Below are 14,756 nucleotides of genomic sequence, written 5' to 3' on the forward strand. Positions count from 1 at the left end.
CTGCCACGGGCTCATCAGTTTTTATGCTTTGTGCGAAGGAGGCAGACATGCACGCATAGCTCCACAGCTTAGTCAGCAGCAGCTGCTGACTATGTCGGATGGAAGAAAAGAGGGCCCATAACAGGGCCCCCAGCATGCTCCCTTCTCACCCCACTCTTGTCGGCGGTGTTGTTAAGGTTGAGGTATCCATTGCGGGTACGGAGGCTGGAGCCCACATGCTGCTTTCCTTCCCCATCCCACAATTAGGGCTCTGGGTGAAGTGGGATCCTTTCGGTCTCCAGGCACAGGAGACCGTGCTCCATCCACAGCTCCTGAGGACCATGCTGGATAGGAGCCGAGTATCGTTCAGGGACATGGCCCTGCTACTTTGAGGTACTCTGTGTCCCCGTGGGGACCGCGCACAGCAACACTCCAGCATTGCTGGGTGTGCTAGTGCACCGGGGACAGCAGCGCTGACTGCGTTTGTGCCATTACACACTTCAGCGTCGCTGAGTGTGTTCGTGTAGGGGGACTGCCGCGCTGACCGCCGCTGCCATGGTTATCACTGCGGCGCGGCTGGGACTGTTAGTGCGCCGGGGACTTCCGCGCCGACCGCGCTTATACGGCGGCCGCGCTTATAACTCGAGTCCCCGGCTTTTGCGGCCTAGTCTCGTTTTCTTCCCGCCCCCAGCCCTGCCAATCAGGGGAAGGGCGGGACGCTGTACAGGACGGCAGCACTGAGGGCTGGAGCATGCTTTGCATACTCCACCCCCCTCACTCTGCACAGTGGGGCACCAGTTCCCGCACTTTTCTGGGTCACGCCCACGGCTCCCTCCTCTCCTCAGGACGCCGGCAGCCATTCCTCTCAGCTCTGCTAACGCTGGAGAGGAGAGACAAGCTCAGGGAGACCCAGGCAGGATTTCTGGTGCCCACACAACCGCTTTGCGCAGGCGGTAAGCAGCACCTGTGGTGCTGGCCCCACTAGTGCAGAAGTGTATTTATAGATTATATGATTATAGACTATACTTTACACTGTATGGTGCACTGTTGATTTTTGTCTATATACCCTCCTGTATTGCTCAGAGGAGACAACAGCATGTCGTCCACAAATAGCAAGGGTGCCAAAGCACAGACTTACTATGCTGCCTGTGCAGCATGTACGGCTATACTGCCGGCAGGTTCCACTGACCCTCATTGTGTGCAATGCTCGGCCCCTGTGGCACTTTCTCAGCCGGAGCCTCTGCTAAGGGTGGCCCAGGGAGAACCACCTGTTAACACTGTCCAGGTGACAGGGACGGAGTTTGCAGTTTTTACTGAAAGACTTTCTGAGACTATGGCTAAGATATTAGAAGCCTTGCAGTCCAGGTCGGCATCTCAAGCCAGGGGCACTGTGGAATCATTGCCCCCTGGTCCCCCTCAGTTGGAACAGCAATGTCCTCCCGGGGTGTCTCATGGATCCCAGGGTGAGGTCTCTGACACGGACCGCAGCCCCAGACCGATTAAGCGAGCTCGCTATGATATCCCCTCGACATCATCACAATGTTCAGGGTCTCAGCGGGAGAACTCTCTGTATGATGAAGCGGAGGTAGCTGATCAGGATTCTGATCCTGAAGCCGCTCTCAACCTTGATACTCCTGATGGGGACGCCATAGTGAATGATCTTATTGCGTCCATCAATGAAATGTTGGATATTTCTCCCTCAGCTCCTCCAGTGGAGTAGTCAGCCTCTCAGCAGGAGAAATTCCGTTTCAGGTTTCCCAAGCGCACAAAGAGTATGTTTCTGGACCACTCTGACTTCAGAGAGGCAGTCCAGAAACACCGAGCTTGTCCAGATAAGCGTTTTTCCAAGCGCCTTAAGGATACACGTTACCCTTTCCCCCCTGACGTGGTCAAGGGCTGGACTCAGTGTCCCAAGGTGGATCCTCCAATCTCCAGACTTGCGGCTAGATCCATAGTTGCAGTGGAAGATGGAGCTTCACTCAAGGATGCCACTGACAGACAGATGGAGCTCTGGTTGAAATCCATCTATGAAGCTATCGGCGCGTCTTTTGCTCCAGCATTCGCAGCCGTATGGGCACTCCAAGCTATCTCAGCTGGTCAGGCGCAAATTGACGCACTCACACGTACGTCTGCGCCGCAGGTGGCGTCCATAACCTCTCAAACGTCGGCATTTGCGTCCTACGCTATTAATGCTGTCCTGGACTCTGCGAGCCGTACGGCGGTTGCAGCCGACAATTCGGTGGCAATACGCAGGGCCTTGTGGCTGCGGGAAGGGAAGGCAGATTCGGCTTCCAAAAAGTGCTTAACTGGATTGCCATTTTCTGGCGACCGTTTGTTTGGTGAGAGATTGGATGAAATCATCAAACAATCCAAGGGAAAGGAAACATCCTTACCCCAGGCCAAACCAAAAACACCCCAACAGAGGAGGGGACAGTCGAGGTTTCGGTCCTTTCGGGGTGCGGGCAGGTCCCAATTCTCCTCGTCCAAAAGGCCGCAGAAGGATCAGAGGAACTCCGACGCATGGCGGTCTAAATCACGCCCTAAAAAGACCGCCGGAGGTGCCGCTACTAAGGCGGCTTCCTCATGACTTACGGCCTCCTCACACCGCATCCTCGGTCGGTGGCAGGCTCTCCCGCTTTTGCGACACCTGGCTGCCACAAGTAAAAGACCGTTGGGTGAGAGACATTTTGTCTCACGGTTACAGGATAGAGTTCAGCTCTCGTCCTCCGACTCGATTCTTCAGAACATCTCCGCCTCCCGAGCGAGCCAAGGCTCTTCTGCAGGCGGTGGGCATTCTGAAGGCAGAAGGAGTGGTGGTCCCGGTTCCTCTTCAGCAACAGGGTCACGGTTTCTACTCCAACCTGTTTGTGGTTCCAAAGAAGGACGGGTCCTTCCGTCCTGTTTTGGACCTAAAACTGCTCAACAAACACGTAAGGACCAGGCGGTTCCGGATGGAATCCCTCCGCTCCGTCATCGCCTCAATGTCCCAAGGAGATTTCCTAGCATCGATCGATATCAAGGATGCTTATCTCCACGTACCAATTGCTCCAGAGCATCAGCGCTTCTTGCGCTTCGCCATAGGAGACGAACACCTTCAGTTCGCGGCACTGCCGTTCGGCCTGGCGACAGCCCCACGGGTCTTCACCAAGGTCATGGCTACAGTAGTTGCGGTCCTCCACTCTCAGGGTCACTCAGTGATACCTTACTTAGACGATCTGCTGGTCAAGGCACCCTCTCAAGAGGCATGCCAACACAGCATCAACGTTACTCTGGAGATTCTCCAGAGTTTCGGGTGGATCATCAATTTTCCAAAGTCAAATCTGACACCGGTCCAATCGCTGACATATCTTGGCATGGAGTTTCATACTCTTCCAGCGATAGTGAAGCTTCCGCTGGACAAACTGCGTTCACTACAGACAGGGGTGCAATCTCTCCTTCAAGGTCGGTCACACCCCTTGAGGCGCCTCATGCACTTCCTGGGGAAGATGGTGGCAGCAATGGAAGCAGTCCCTTTCGCGCAGTTTCACCTGCGTCCACTTCAATGGGACATCCTACGCAAGTGGGACAGGATGCCGACGTCCCTAGACAGGAACGTCTCCCTCTCTCAGGCAACCAAAGCTTCCCTTCGGTGGTGGCCTTTTCCCACCTCATTATCGAAGGGGAAATCCTTCCTACCCCCATCCTGGGCGGTGGTCACGACGGACGCGAGTCTGTCAGGGTGGGGAGCAGTTTTTCTCCACCACAGGGCTCAGGGTACGTGGACTCAGCAAGAGTCCTCACTTCAGATCAATGTTCTGGAGATCAGGGCAGTGTATCTTGCCCTAAAAGCGTTCCAGCAGTGGCTGGAAGGCAAGCAGATCCGAATTCAGTCGGACAACTCCACAGCGGTGGCTTACATCAACCACCAAGGTGGGACACGCAGTCGGCAAGCCTTCCAGGAAGTCCGGCGGATTCTGCTGTGGGTGGAAGCCACAGCATCCACCATATCCGCAGTTCACATCCCGGGCGTAGAAAACTGGGAAGCAGACTTTCTCAGTCGCCAGGGCATGGACGCAGGGGAATGGTCCCTTCACCCGGACGTGTTTCAGGAGATCTGTTGCCGCTGGGGGATGCCGGACGTCGACCTAATGGCGTCACGGCACAACAACAAGGTCCCAACATTCATGGCTCGATCTCAAGATCACAGAGCTCTGGCGGCAGACGCCTTAGTTCAGGATTGGTCGCAGTTTCGGCTTCCTTATGTGTTTCCTCCTCTGTCACTGTTGCCCAGAGTGTTACGCAAGATCAGGGCCGACTACCGCCGCGTCATCCTCGTCGCTCTAGACTGGCCGAGGAGGTCGTGGTACCCGGATCTGTGGCATCTCACGGTCGGCGAACCGTGGGCACTGCCAGACCGACCAGATTTGCTGTCTCAAGGGCCGTTTTTCCATCTGAATTCTGCGGCCCTCAACCTGACTGTGTGGCCATTGAGTCCTGGATCCTAGCGTCTTCAGGATTATCTCAAGAGGTCATTGCCACTATGAGACAGGCTAGGAAACCAACGTCCGCCAAGATCTACCACAGGACGTGGAAAATATTCCTGTCGTGGTGCTCTGCTCAGGGATTTTCTCCCTGGCCATTTGCCTTGCCCACTTTTCATCTCAATCAGGACATCTCCTTACCCTCGTTTTGTCCTCATCCAGTTCACCAATGTGAAAAGGATTTGCACTTGTTAGATCTGGTGAGAGCACTCAGACTCTACATTTCTCGTACGGCGCCCCTGGGCCGCTCGGATGCACTCTTTGTCCTTGTCGCTGGCCAGCGTAAAGGGACACAAGCTTCCAAGTCAACCCTGGCTCGGTGGATCAAGGAACCAATTCTCGAAGCTTACCGTTCCTCGGGGCTTCCGGTTCCCTCAGGACTGAAGGCCCATTCTACCAGGGCCGTGGGAGCGTCCTGGGCCTTGCGACACCAGGCTACGGCTCAGCAGGTGTGTCAGGCAGCTACCTGGTCGAGCCTGCACACTTTCACGAAACACTATCAGGTGCATACCTATGCTTCGGCAGATGCCAGCCTAGGTAGGCGAGTCCTTCAGGCGGCAGTTGCCCACCTGTAGGACGGAGCCGTTACGGCTCTATTATGAGGTATTATTTACCCACCCAGGGACTGCTTTTGGACGTCCCAATTGTCTGGGTCTCCCAATAAGGAGCGACAAAGAAGAAGGGAATTTTGTTTACTTACCGTAAATTCCTTTTCTTCTAGCTCCAATTGGGAGACCCAGCACCCGCCCCTGTTTTTGTATACACATGTTGTTCATGTTGAATGGTTTCAGTTCTCCGATATTCCTTCGGATTGAATTTACTTTAAACCAGTTTATAATTTTTTCCTCCTTCGGGCTTTTGCACCAAAACTGATGAGCCCGTGGCAGCACGGGGGGTGTATAGGCTGAAGGGGAGGGGCTTTACACTTTTAGTGTAATACTTTGTGTGGCCTCCGGAGGCATAGCTATACACCCAATTGTCTGGGTCTCCCAATTGGAGCTAGAAGAAAAGGAATTTACGGTAAGTAAACAAAATTCCCTTCTTTTCCAGCAAGTGCTGTGCCTCCTAGTTACTGAGCATATTACACGATCTTTTTCCAGCAAGCGCCGCGCCTCCTAGTTACTGAGCGTATACCACGATCTTTTTCCAGCAAGCGCCGCGCCTCCTAGTTACTGAGCGTATACCACGATCTTTTTCCAGGAAGCGCCGCACCTCCTAGTTACTGAGCGTATACCACGATCTTTTTCCAGGAAGCGCCGCGCCTCCTAGTTACTGAGCGTATACCACGATCTTTTTCCAGGAAGCGCCGCGCCTCCTAGTTACTGAGCCTATACCGCGATCTTTTTCCAGTAAGCGCCGCGCCTCCTAGTTACTGAGCGTATACCACGATCTTTTTCCAGCAAGTGGCCGCGCCTCCTAGTTACTGAGCGTATACCACGATCTTTTTCCAGCAAGCGCCGCGCCTCCTAGTTACTGAGCGTATACCACGATCTTTTTCCAGCAAGCGCCGCGCCTCCTAGTTACTGAGCGTATACCACAATCTTTTTCCAGCAAGCGCCGCGCCTCCTAGTTACTGAGCGTATACCGCGATCTTTTTCCAGCAAGTGCCGCGCCTCCTAGTTACTGAGCGTATACCACGATCTTTTTCCAGCAAGTGCCGCGCCTCCTAGTTACTGAGCGCATACCATGATCTTTTTCCAGCAAGTGCCGCGCCTCCTAGTTACTGAGCATATACCACGATCTTTTTCCAGCCTCCTAGTTACTGAGCGTATACCTCGATCTTTTTCCAGCCTCCTAGTTACTGAGCGTATACCTCGATCTTTTTCCAGCCTCCTAGTTACTGAGCGTATACCGCGATCTTTTTCCAGCAAGCGCCGCGCCTCCTAGTTACTGAGTGTATACCTCGATCTTTTTCCAGGAAGCGCCACGCCTCCTAGTTACTGAGCGTATACCGCGATCTTTTTCCAGCAAGCGCCGCGCCTCCTAGTTACTGAGCGTATACCTCGATCTTTTTCTAGCCTCCTAGTTACTGGGCGTATACCACGATCTTTTTCCAGCCTCCTAGTTACTGAGCGTATACCTCGATCTTTTTCCAGCCTCCTAGTTACTGAGCGTATACCACGATCTTGTATCCGCTTACTGAATCCAATAAGAAAAGAATTTTATGGTGAGTACAAAAATCCAAAGGACAGTTTACCATATTAATGCACAGTAATACATATGTAATATGGATGTTTACTTCCCCAGGACTCGGCAGACTATCCTCTGTCACTCAGCACCAAGACGTGGAAGAAGTTCAGGGTGAACTTTGGAGAGTTTCTGGACACTTTGGTCATCTGCTGTCAGTACAACGTCATCTATGATGGGGTTTTCATGGACATACTCATCTCCTTTATCACTGGACTCTCAGACTCCCAAGTACGCGCCTTCCGACATACCAGCACATTTGCAGGTGAGTTGGCTTCAGCCCTGTGATTGCCTGCATACGGCGGGGGCAGGGTATGTGATACACCAGTGGGGAATCTTCTATTTTTCTCTGAATCCTTTGAGTTTTGGCAAGAAATGTAGAAAACAAAGCAGTCGGCTTGTAGTTCTCTCATGGTGATGTCTTTTTGGAACTTCATTCACGGTTCTAGGTGTTTGTCGGGGGTCTCCGGAGAGTGTAGCACAAGCCTATCTTCCCCATGCTCTGAATAATCAACCTTTTTCCTGTAAGATCTGTATTTTCTTTTCTTGGTGCATGCTGTCGAAGTGTTTCCCTCCCCCATGATGTTGCCCAGTTTCCCTTTGATTGATACGAGATGAGTTTGCAGGAAGATCCAGCACTATTGCCATAAATCCTTCACTATTTCTCCTCCACCATCTGTTCTTCTGGACTCTCAGGATTTCGCTCCTCTCTGCCGCAGACACCTTCTCCTCCTCCTTCTGACTTTGGTTTGTCCATTTTTTTTTTTTTGCCTGTTAATTATCTTGATTAAAACCAACAGAAGAAATGTCCCCAACCTGTCTGTCCTGTGACCGGCCGCTCGTCATGTTTGGAGGACGCTGGTGGATATGAAGATCTGATGCTGTAGATTTCCTGTGTATCTGCAACCCAATATATTTCATTATCCTGTCCTCACATTAGACCAGGGGTGCAGAATATTTTTTGGGCCAAGGGCCGTATTGCCATACTGAACTAATTCCATGGGGAGCACTTTTTTTTTTAAGAACCATATTTTAAGTATTTGAAGAGTATTTGGAGAGTTTCTGCTCCAATAAAATCAGGGATGAGCGAAAGAGGATAAGGGTCAAGTATAGTAATTTGATTTAACGCACGAAAGTCTAAACAGGGACGCAGACCTCCATCTTTTCTTCGGCGCTCCATTGGGAGACCCAGACGATTGGGTGTATAGCTACTGCCTCCGGAGGCCACACAAAGCATTACACTAAAAAGTGTAAGGCCCCTCCCCTTCTGGCTATACACCCCCCGTGGGAACACGGGATGCTCAGTTTTCAAGCTTTGTGCGAAGGAGGTCAGACATCCACGCATAGCTCCACTGTTTAGTCAGCAGTAGCTGCTGACTATATCGGATGGAAGAAAAGAGGGCCCATATAGGGCCCCCAGCATGCTCCCTTCTCACCCCACTTGTGGTTTGTAAGGTTGAGGTACCCATTGCGGGTACGGAGGCTGGAGCCCACATGCTGTTTTCCTTCCCCATCCCCCTGAGGGGCTCTGTGGAAGTGGGATCTTACCGGCCCCCAAACCCTGAGGCCGGGCTCCATCCACAGACCCAGAGAACCTGCTGGAGGAGCTGAGTACCGTCAGGGACAAGGCCCTGCAACATTCAGGTACTCTGTGTCCCCGCACAGACAGGCCACGCACACTCCAGACTTGCTGGGTGTGCTAGTGCGCCGGGGACAGTAGCGCTGCGCGCTCGGGTTAGAGTCACTGCAGCTTAGCTGAGTGATTTTATGTGTTAGGAACTCCCGGAGCGGCCGGCGCGGCTGGGACTTGTAGTGCGCCGGGGACTCGCGCTGACCGCGCTTTTACGGCGGCAGCGCTCATAAATCTAGTCCCCGGCTTTTGCGGCCTAGCTCCGCTTCGTTCCCGCCCCCACCCTGTCAATCAGGGGAAGGGAGAGACGCTGTTCCATAGTCAGCGCTGAGGGCTGGAGTCTTATTTACATACTCCAGCCCTCTCACTGAGCACAGTGGGGCGCAGGTTTCCCGCTCTTGGTCTCAACACGCCCAGGGCCCGCCCCTCTCCACAGGACGCCGGCAGCCATTCCTGCATGCAGTCTGGCTGGAGAAAGGACACAGGCTCTGGGGGACCCAGACAAGGGACTCTGCTGACCACACACCCGCGTTTCTGCGGGCGGTAAGCTGCACATAAGTGCTGGCCCCACTAGTGCCACAGTGTTTTTTGGTGCATTTTTTCCCTGTACCATATATATTGATATTGCACTGTACGGTCGCTTCTTGGCTTATACCCTATATTGCTCTGAGGAGACAACAACATGTCATCCGCAAAACGCAAGGGTGCCAAGGCACGGGCGGTATGCACTGCTTGTGTCGCAGGTGGGGCTAATCTACCGGCAGGCTCCAATGACCCCCATTGTGTGCAATGTTCAATCCCTGTGCCACTTCGGCAGCCAGAGCCTATGGTAGTAGTGGCCCAGGCAGAGACGCCTGTGAACCCTGCCCCGGTGACGGGGACAGAATTTGCAATTTTGGCTGATAAGATGTCTGTGACTATGACAAAAATCCTGGAGACCTTGCAGTCCAGGCCAGTTTCTCAGACCATGGACACTGCTGTGTCTATGCTCCCCGGTCCCCCTCAGTTGGAACTAATCCGTACTTCAAGGGGGTCCCAGGCATCACAGGCTGAAGACTCTGACTCGGATGACAGTCCCAGGCAGCCTAAGCGGGCTCGCTGGGAAAGACCCTCGACGTCATCACACTGGTCAGGGTCTCAACGAGAAGAGTCCCTGTGTGAGGAGACAGAGGTGGGTGATCAGGAGTCTAATCCTGACACCGCTCTCAATCTAGATACCCCTGATGGTGATGCAATGGTAAATGACCTTATAGCGGCCATCAATAGACTGTTGGATATTTCTCCCCCAGCCCCTTCAGCAGAGGAGGCAGCTGCACAGCAGGAGAAGTTCCATTTCCGGTATCCCAAGCGTAAATTGAGTACTTTTCTGGACCACTCTGACTTCAGAGAATCAGTCCAGAAACATCATGCTTATCCAGACAAGCGTTTTTCCAAACGTCTTAAGGATACACGTTATCCCTTTCCCCCTGACGTGGTCAAACGCTGGACCCAGTGTCCAAAGGTGGATCCCCCAATATCCAGGCTTGCGGCTAGATCCATAGTTGCAGTGGAGGATGGGGCTTCACTTAAAGATGCCAATGACAGACAGATGGACCTGTGGTTGAAATCTGTCTATGAAGCTATCGGCGCGTCGTTTGCTCCAGCATTCGCGGCCGTGTGGGCACTCCAAGCTATTTCCGCTGGTCTGGCACAGGTGGACTCTTTCATACGTCCAGCAGTGCCGCAAGTGGCGTCCTTAACTACGCAAATGTCTGCGTTTGCGACATACGCTATCAATGCGGTACTGGACTCTACGAGCCGTACCTCAATGGCGTCTGCCAACTCTGTGGTTTTGCGCAGAGCCTTGTGGTTAAAGGAATGGAAAGCAGATTCTGCTTCCAAGAAATGTTTAACCAGCTTGCCGCTATCTGGAGACAGACTGTTTGGTGAGCAATTGGCTGAAATCATTAAACAGTCCAAGGGTAAGGACTCCTCCTTACCCCAGCCCAGATCAAGCAAACCTCAGCAGAGGAAGTGGCAGTCGAGGTTTCGGTCCTTTCGAGGCTCGGGCAAGCCCCAATTCTCCTCGTCCAAAGGGACTCAGAAGGAGCAAAGGAGCTCAGATGCCTGGCGGGCTCACTCACGCCCCAAGAAAGCAACCGGAGGAGCCGCTTCCAAGCCGGCTACCTCATGACTTTCGGCCTCCTCTCTCCGCATCCTCGGTCGGTGGCAGGCTCTCCCGCTTTTGCGACATTTGGCTGCCACAGGTCAAAGACCGTTGGGTGAGAGACATTCTGTCTCACGGGTACAGGATAGAGTTCAGTTCTCGTCCTCCGCCTCGGTTCTTCAGAACTTCCCCACATCCCGACCGAGCAGATGCCCTTCTGCAGGCGGTGGGCTCTCTAAGAGCAGAAGGAGTGGTGATCCCTGTTCCTCTTCAGGAACAAGGGCAAGGTTTTTACTCCAATCTCTTTGTGGTGCCAAAAAAGGACGGCTCATTCCGTCCTGTTCTGGACCTAAAACTGCTCAACAAGCATGTGAACGCAAGGCGGTTCCGGATGGAATCCCTCCGCTCCGTCATTGCCTCAATGTCTCAAGGAGATTTCCTTGCATCAATAGACATCAAAGATGCTTATCTCCACGTGCCGATTGCTACAGAGCACCAACGCTTTCTACGTTTCGTGATAGGAGACGACCATCTACAATTCGTAGCTCTGCCATTTGGTCTGGCGACAGCCCCACGGGTTTTCACCAAGGTCATGGCGGCAGTGGTAGCAATCTTGCACTCTCAGGGACACTCGGTGATCCCTTACTTAGACGATCTGCTTGTCAAAGCACCCTCTCAAGGGGCATGCCAACTCAGCCTGAATGTTGCGCTGGAGACTCTCCAGACTTTCGGGTGGATCATCAACTTTTCAAAGTCCAATCTGTCACCGACCCAATCACTAACGTATCTTGGCATGGAGTTTCATACTCTCTCAGCGATAGTGAAGCTTCCGCTGGACAAGCAGCGGTCGCTACAGACAGGGGTGCAGTCTCTCCTTCAAGGTCAGTCGCACCCCTTGAGGCGCCTCATGCACTTCCTAGGGAAGATGGTGGCAGCAATGGAGGCAGTCCCGTTTGCGCAGTTTCATCTGCGCCCACTTCAGTGGGACATTCTCCGCCAATGGGACGGGAAGTCAACATCCCTGGACAGGGAAGTCTCCCTGTCCCAGACGACCAAGGACTCTTTGCAGTGGTGGCTTCTTCCCACCTCTTTATCACAGGGAAGATCCTTCCTACCCCCATCCTGGGCATTAGTCACGACGGACGCGAGTCTGTCAGGGTGGGGAGCAGTTTTTCTTCGGCGCTCCATTGGGAGACCCAGACGATTGGGTGTATAGCTACTGCCTCCGGAGGCCACACAAAGCATTACACTAAAAAGTGTAAGGCCCCTCCCCTTCTGGCTATACACCCCCAGTGGGATCACTGGCTCACCAGTTTTTCTGCTTTGTGCGAAGGAGGTCAGACATCCACGCATAGCTCCACTGTTTAGTCAGCAGTAGCTGCTGACTATATCGGATGGAAGAAAAGAGGGCCCATATAGGGCCCCCAGCATGCTCCCTTCTCACCCCGCTTGTGGTTTGTAAGGTTGAGGTACCTATTGCTGGTACGGAGGCTGGAGCCCACATGCTGTTTTCCTTCCACATCCCCCTGAGGGGCTCTGAGGAAGTGGGATCTTACCGGCCCCAAAGCCCTGAGGCCGGGCTCCATCCACAGACCCATTGAACCTGCTGGATACGGAGCTGGGTACCGTTCAGGGACATGGCCCTGCACCATTCAGGTACTCTGTGTCCCCGTACACACAGGCACAGCACACTCCAGACTTGCTGGGTGTGCTAGTGCGCCGGGGACAGTAAAGGGTTACAGTCACTGCAGCCTAGCTGAGTGACTTTATGTATTGGGAATACCGCGCCGGACGCTCCGGGAGCGGCGGCGCGGCTGGGACTTGTAGTGCGCCGGGGACTTAGCGCCGACCGCGCTTTTACGGCGGCGGCGCTTATAAATCCAGTCCCCGGCTTTTGCGGCCTAGCTCCGCTTCGTTCCCGCCCCCACCCTGTCAATCAGGGTAGGGGAGAGACGCTGTACAATCAGCAGCGCCGAGGGCTGGAGCCTTATTTACATGCTCCAGCCCTCTCACTGGACACTGTGGGACGCTGGTTTCCCGCTCTGACTTGGGGCACGCCCACGGCCCGCCCCTACTCACACGAGCTGGAGAAGGACGCCGGCAGCCATTACTGCAGTCCGAGCTGAGAGAACGGACTCTGGGCAACCAGGCACAGGACTAGGGCGACCACACACCCGCTTATAGGCGGGCGGTAAGCGGCACCTGAAGTGCTGACACTAAATACCGCATTTGTCCTTTGTATTTTATGCTTACACTGCATAGGTCGCTATTTTTGGCTATATGCCCTCTTAGATGGCGACACATCAGCAGCAGGAAAGCAGGGGTGCTAAGGCACAGGCTTTCTATGCTGCTTGTATTGCACGTACTGAAGTGTTCATGTGTATTATGCTTGTATGCTATACACTCCACTGTACGGTCGCTAGTCTTGGCTATATTCCCCATAGAATGGCTAGACTACAGCAGCAGAAAAGCAAGGGTGCTGAGGCACAGGTTTTTTTCAATGCTGCTTGTATTGCAGGTGCTGCAGTGTTCATTTGTACTTATGCTTGTATGCTATACATTGCACTGTATGGTCGCTATTCTGGGCGATATTCCCCTAGATGGCTAGTCTACAGCAGCAGAAAAGCAGGGGTGCCAAGGCACAGGCTTTCTATGCTGCTTGTATTACATGTGCTGCAGTGTTCATTTGTACTTTATGCTTGTATGCTATACATTGCACTGTACGGTCGCCATTCTTGGCTCTATACTCCTAGATGGCTAGTCGGCAGCAACATATAAGCAACACAGGCTTTCGTTGCTGTTTCTACTGCAGATACTGTTCCACGGCACTGAACCCCATTGTGTGCAATGCTCCCCTGTAGCACTTGGTCAGCCGGGGTCTCTACTTGACGTGGCCAAAGGAACCACCTCTCAACCCTGTCCAAGGACAGGGACGGAGTTGCATTGGGATAGAGACTTGCAGTCCGGACAGGCCATGGGCAATCTGGATCATTGCTCCCTGGCCACCCTCATCTGGAATAAAATCGGTGCTCCGGGGGGGTCCCAGGGAGACTCTCTGTATGATGAGGCAGACGTAGCTCATCAGGACTTTGATCCTGACACCGCTCTCAATCCGGATACACCGGATGGTGACGCCATAAGGGATGATCCTATAGCGTCCATCAATGGAATGTTGGATCTTTCTTCAGCGCTCTATTGGGAGACCCAGACGATTGGGGTATAGCTACTGCCCTCTGGAGGCCACACAAAGCACTACATTAAAAGTGCAAGGCCCCTCCTCCTCTGGCTATACCCCCCCCGTGGTATCACGGGTACTCCAGTTTTAGCTTTGTGTGCGAAGGAGGTCAGACATTCCATGCATAGCTCCACAGATTTTAGTCAGCAGTAGCTGCTGACTAGTTCGGATGGAAGAAAAGAGGACACATATAGTGTTCCCAGCATGCTCCCTTCTCACCCCTGGATGGTGTTGTAAGGTTGAGGTACCTATTGCTGGTACAGGGCTGGAGCCTGACATGCTGTTTTCCTTCCACATCCCCTTGGGGGTTCTGTGGAAGTGGGATCCTGCCGGCCTCATAGCTCTGACGCCGGGCTCCATCCACAGACCCATTAGAACCTGATGGATACGGAGCAGGAGTACCATCAGGGACCGGGCCCTGCATCATACAGGTACTCTGTGTCCCCGGCAGGCACACACACACTCCGGGCTGGCTGGGTGTTGTAGTGCGCCGGGGACCGTACACTGAGCTGGTGTTCCTACAGTTATCTGGGGGACTTTGTGTTCTGGGAACGCAGCGCCGACCCTCACTGGACCGGGCGGCGCTGCTGTGACTTGTGGTGCGCCGGGGATACGCCGACCGCGCTTTTACGGCGGCGGCGTTTATAACTCTAGTCCCCGGCTTTTGGGCCTAGGACGCCGGCAGCTCCGATCGTTCCCGCCCCCACCCTGTCAATCAGGGTAGGGGAGAGACGCTGTTTCACGGCAGCGAGGAGGGCTGGAGCCTGATTTACATGCTCCAGCCCTCACACTAGGCACAGAGGGAAGCAGGCTTCCCGCTCTTGGTCAGGAACGCCCAGGGCCCGCCCCCCTTCTTCTCTCAGGACGCCGGCAGCCATTACATGCATGTCTGGCTGGAGGAAGGACGCAAGGCTCTGGGAGACCTAGACTGAGGGGCTTTGGAAGACCACACACCCGCTCTTAAGCGGGCGGTAAGCGGCTTTTCAGCTGGCCCCTCTAGTGCCTCAGTGTATGTTAGTGTATTGTGTCACTGGACATAGATATTTATTGATTTCTTGC

At 53.7% G+C, this 14,756-nt stretch overlaps 1 protein-coding gene across 1 annotated transcript in view; it reads left to right on the top strand.

Moving 5' to 3' along the window:
- The window catches only part of STAG3 (STAG3 cohesin complex component), a 550,068-nt gene that overhangs the window by 142,292 nt on the left and 393,020 nt on the right, over positions 1–14,756 (top strand). The window contains 1 exon segment of the mRNA XM_075346684.1: positions 6,747–6,951. Coding sequence (XP_075202799.1) covers positions 6,747–6,951 — 205 coding nt within the window.

The sequence above is a fragment of the Anomaloglossus baeobatrachus genome, chromosome 4 (genome assembly GCF_048569485.1).
Source record: "Anomaloglossus baeobatrachus isolate aAnoBae1 chromosome 4, aAnoBae1.hap1, whole genome shotgun sequence".
NCBI lineage: Eukaryota > Metazoa > Chordata > Amphibia > Anura > Aromobatidae > Anomaloglossus > Anomaloglossus baeobatrachus.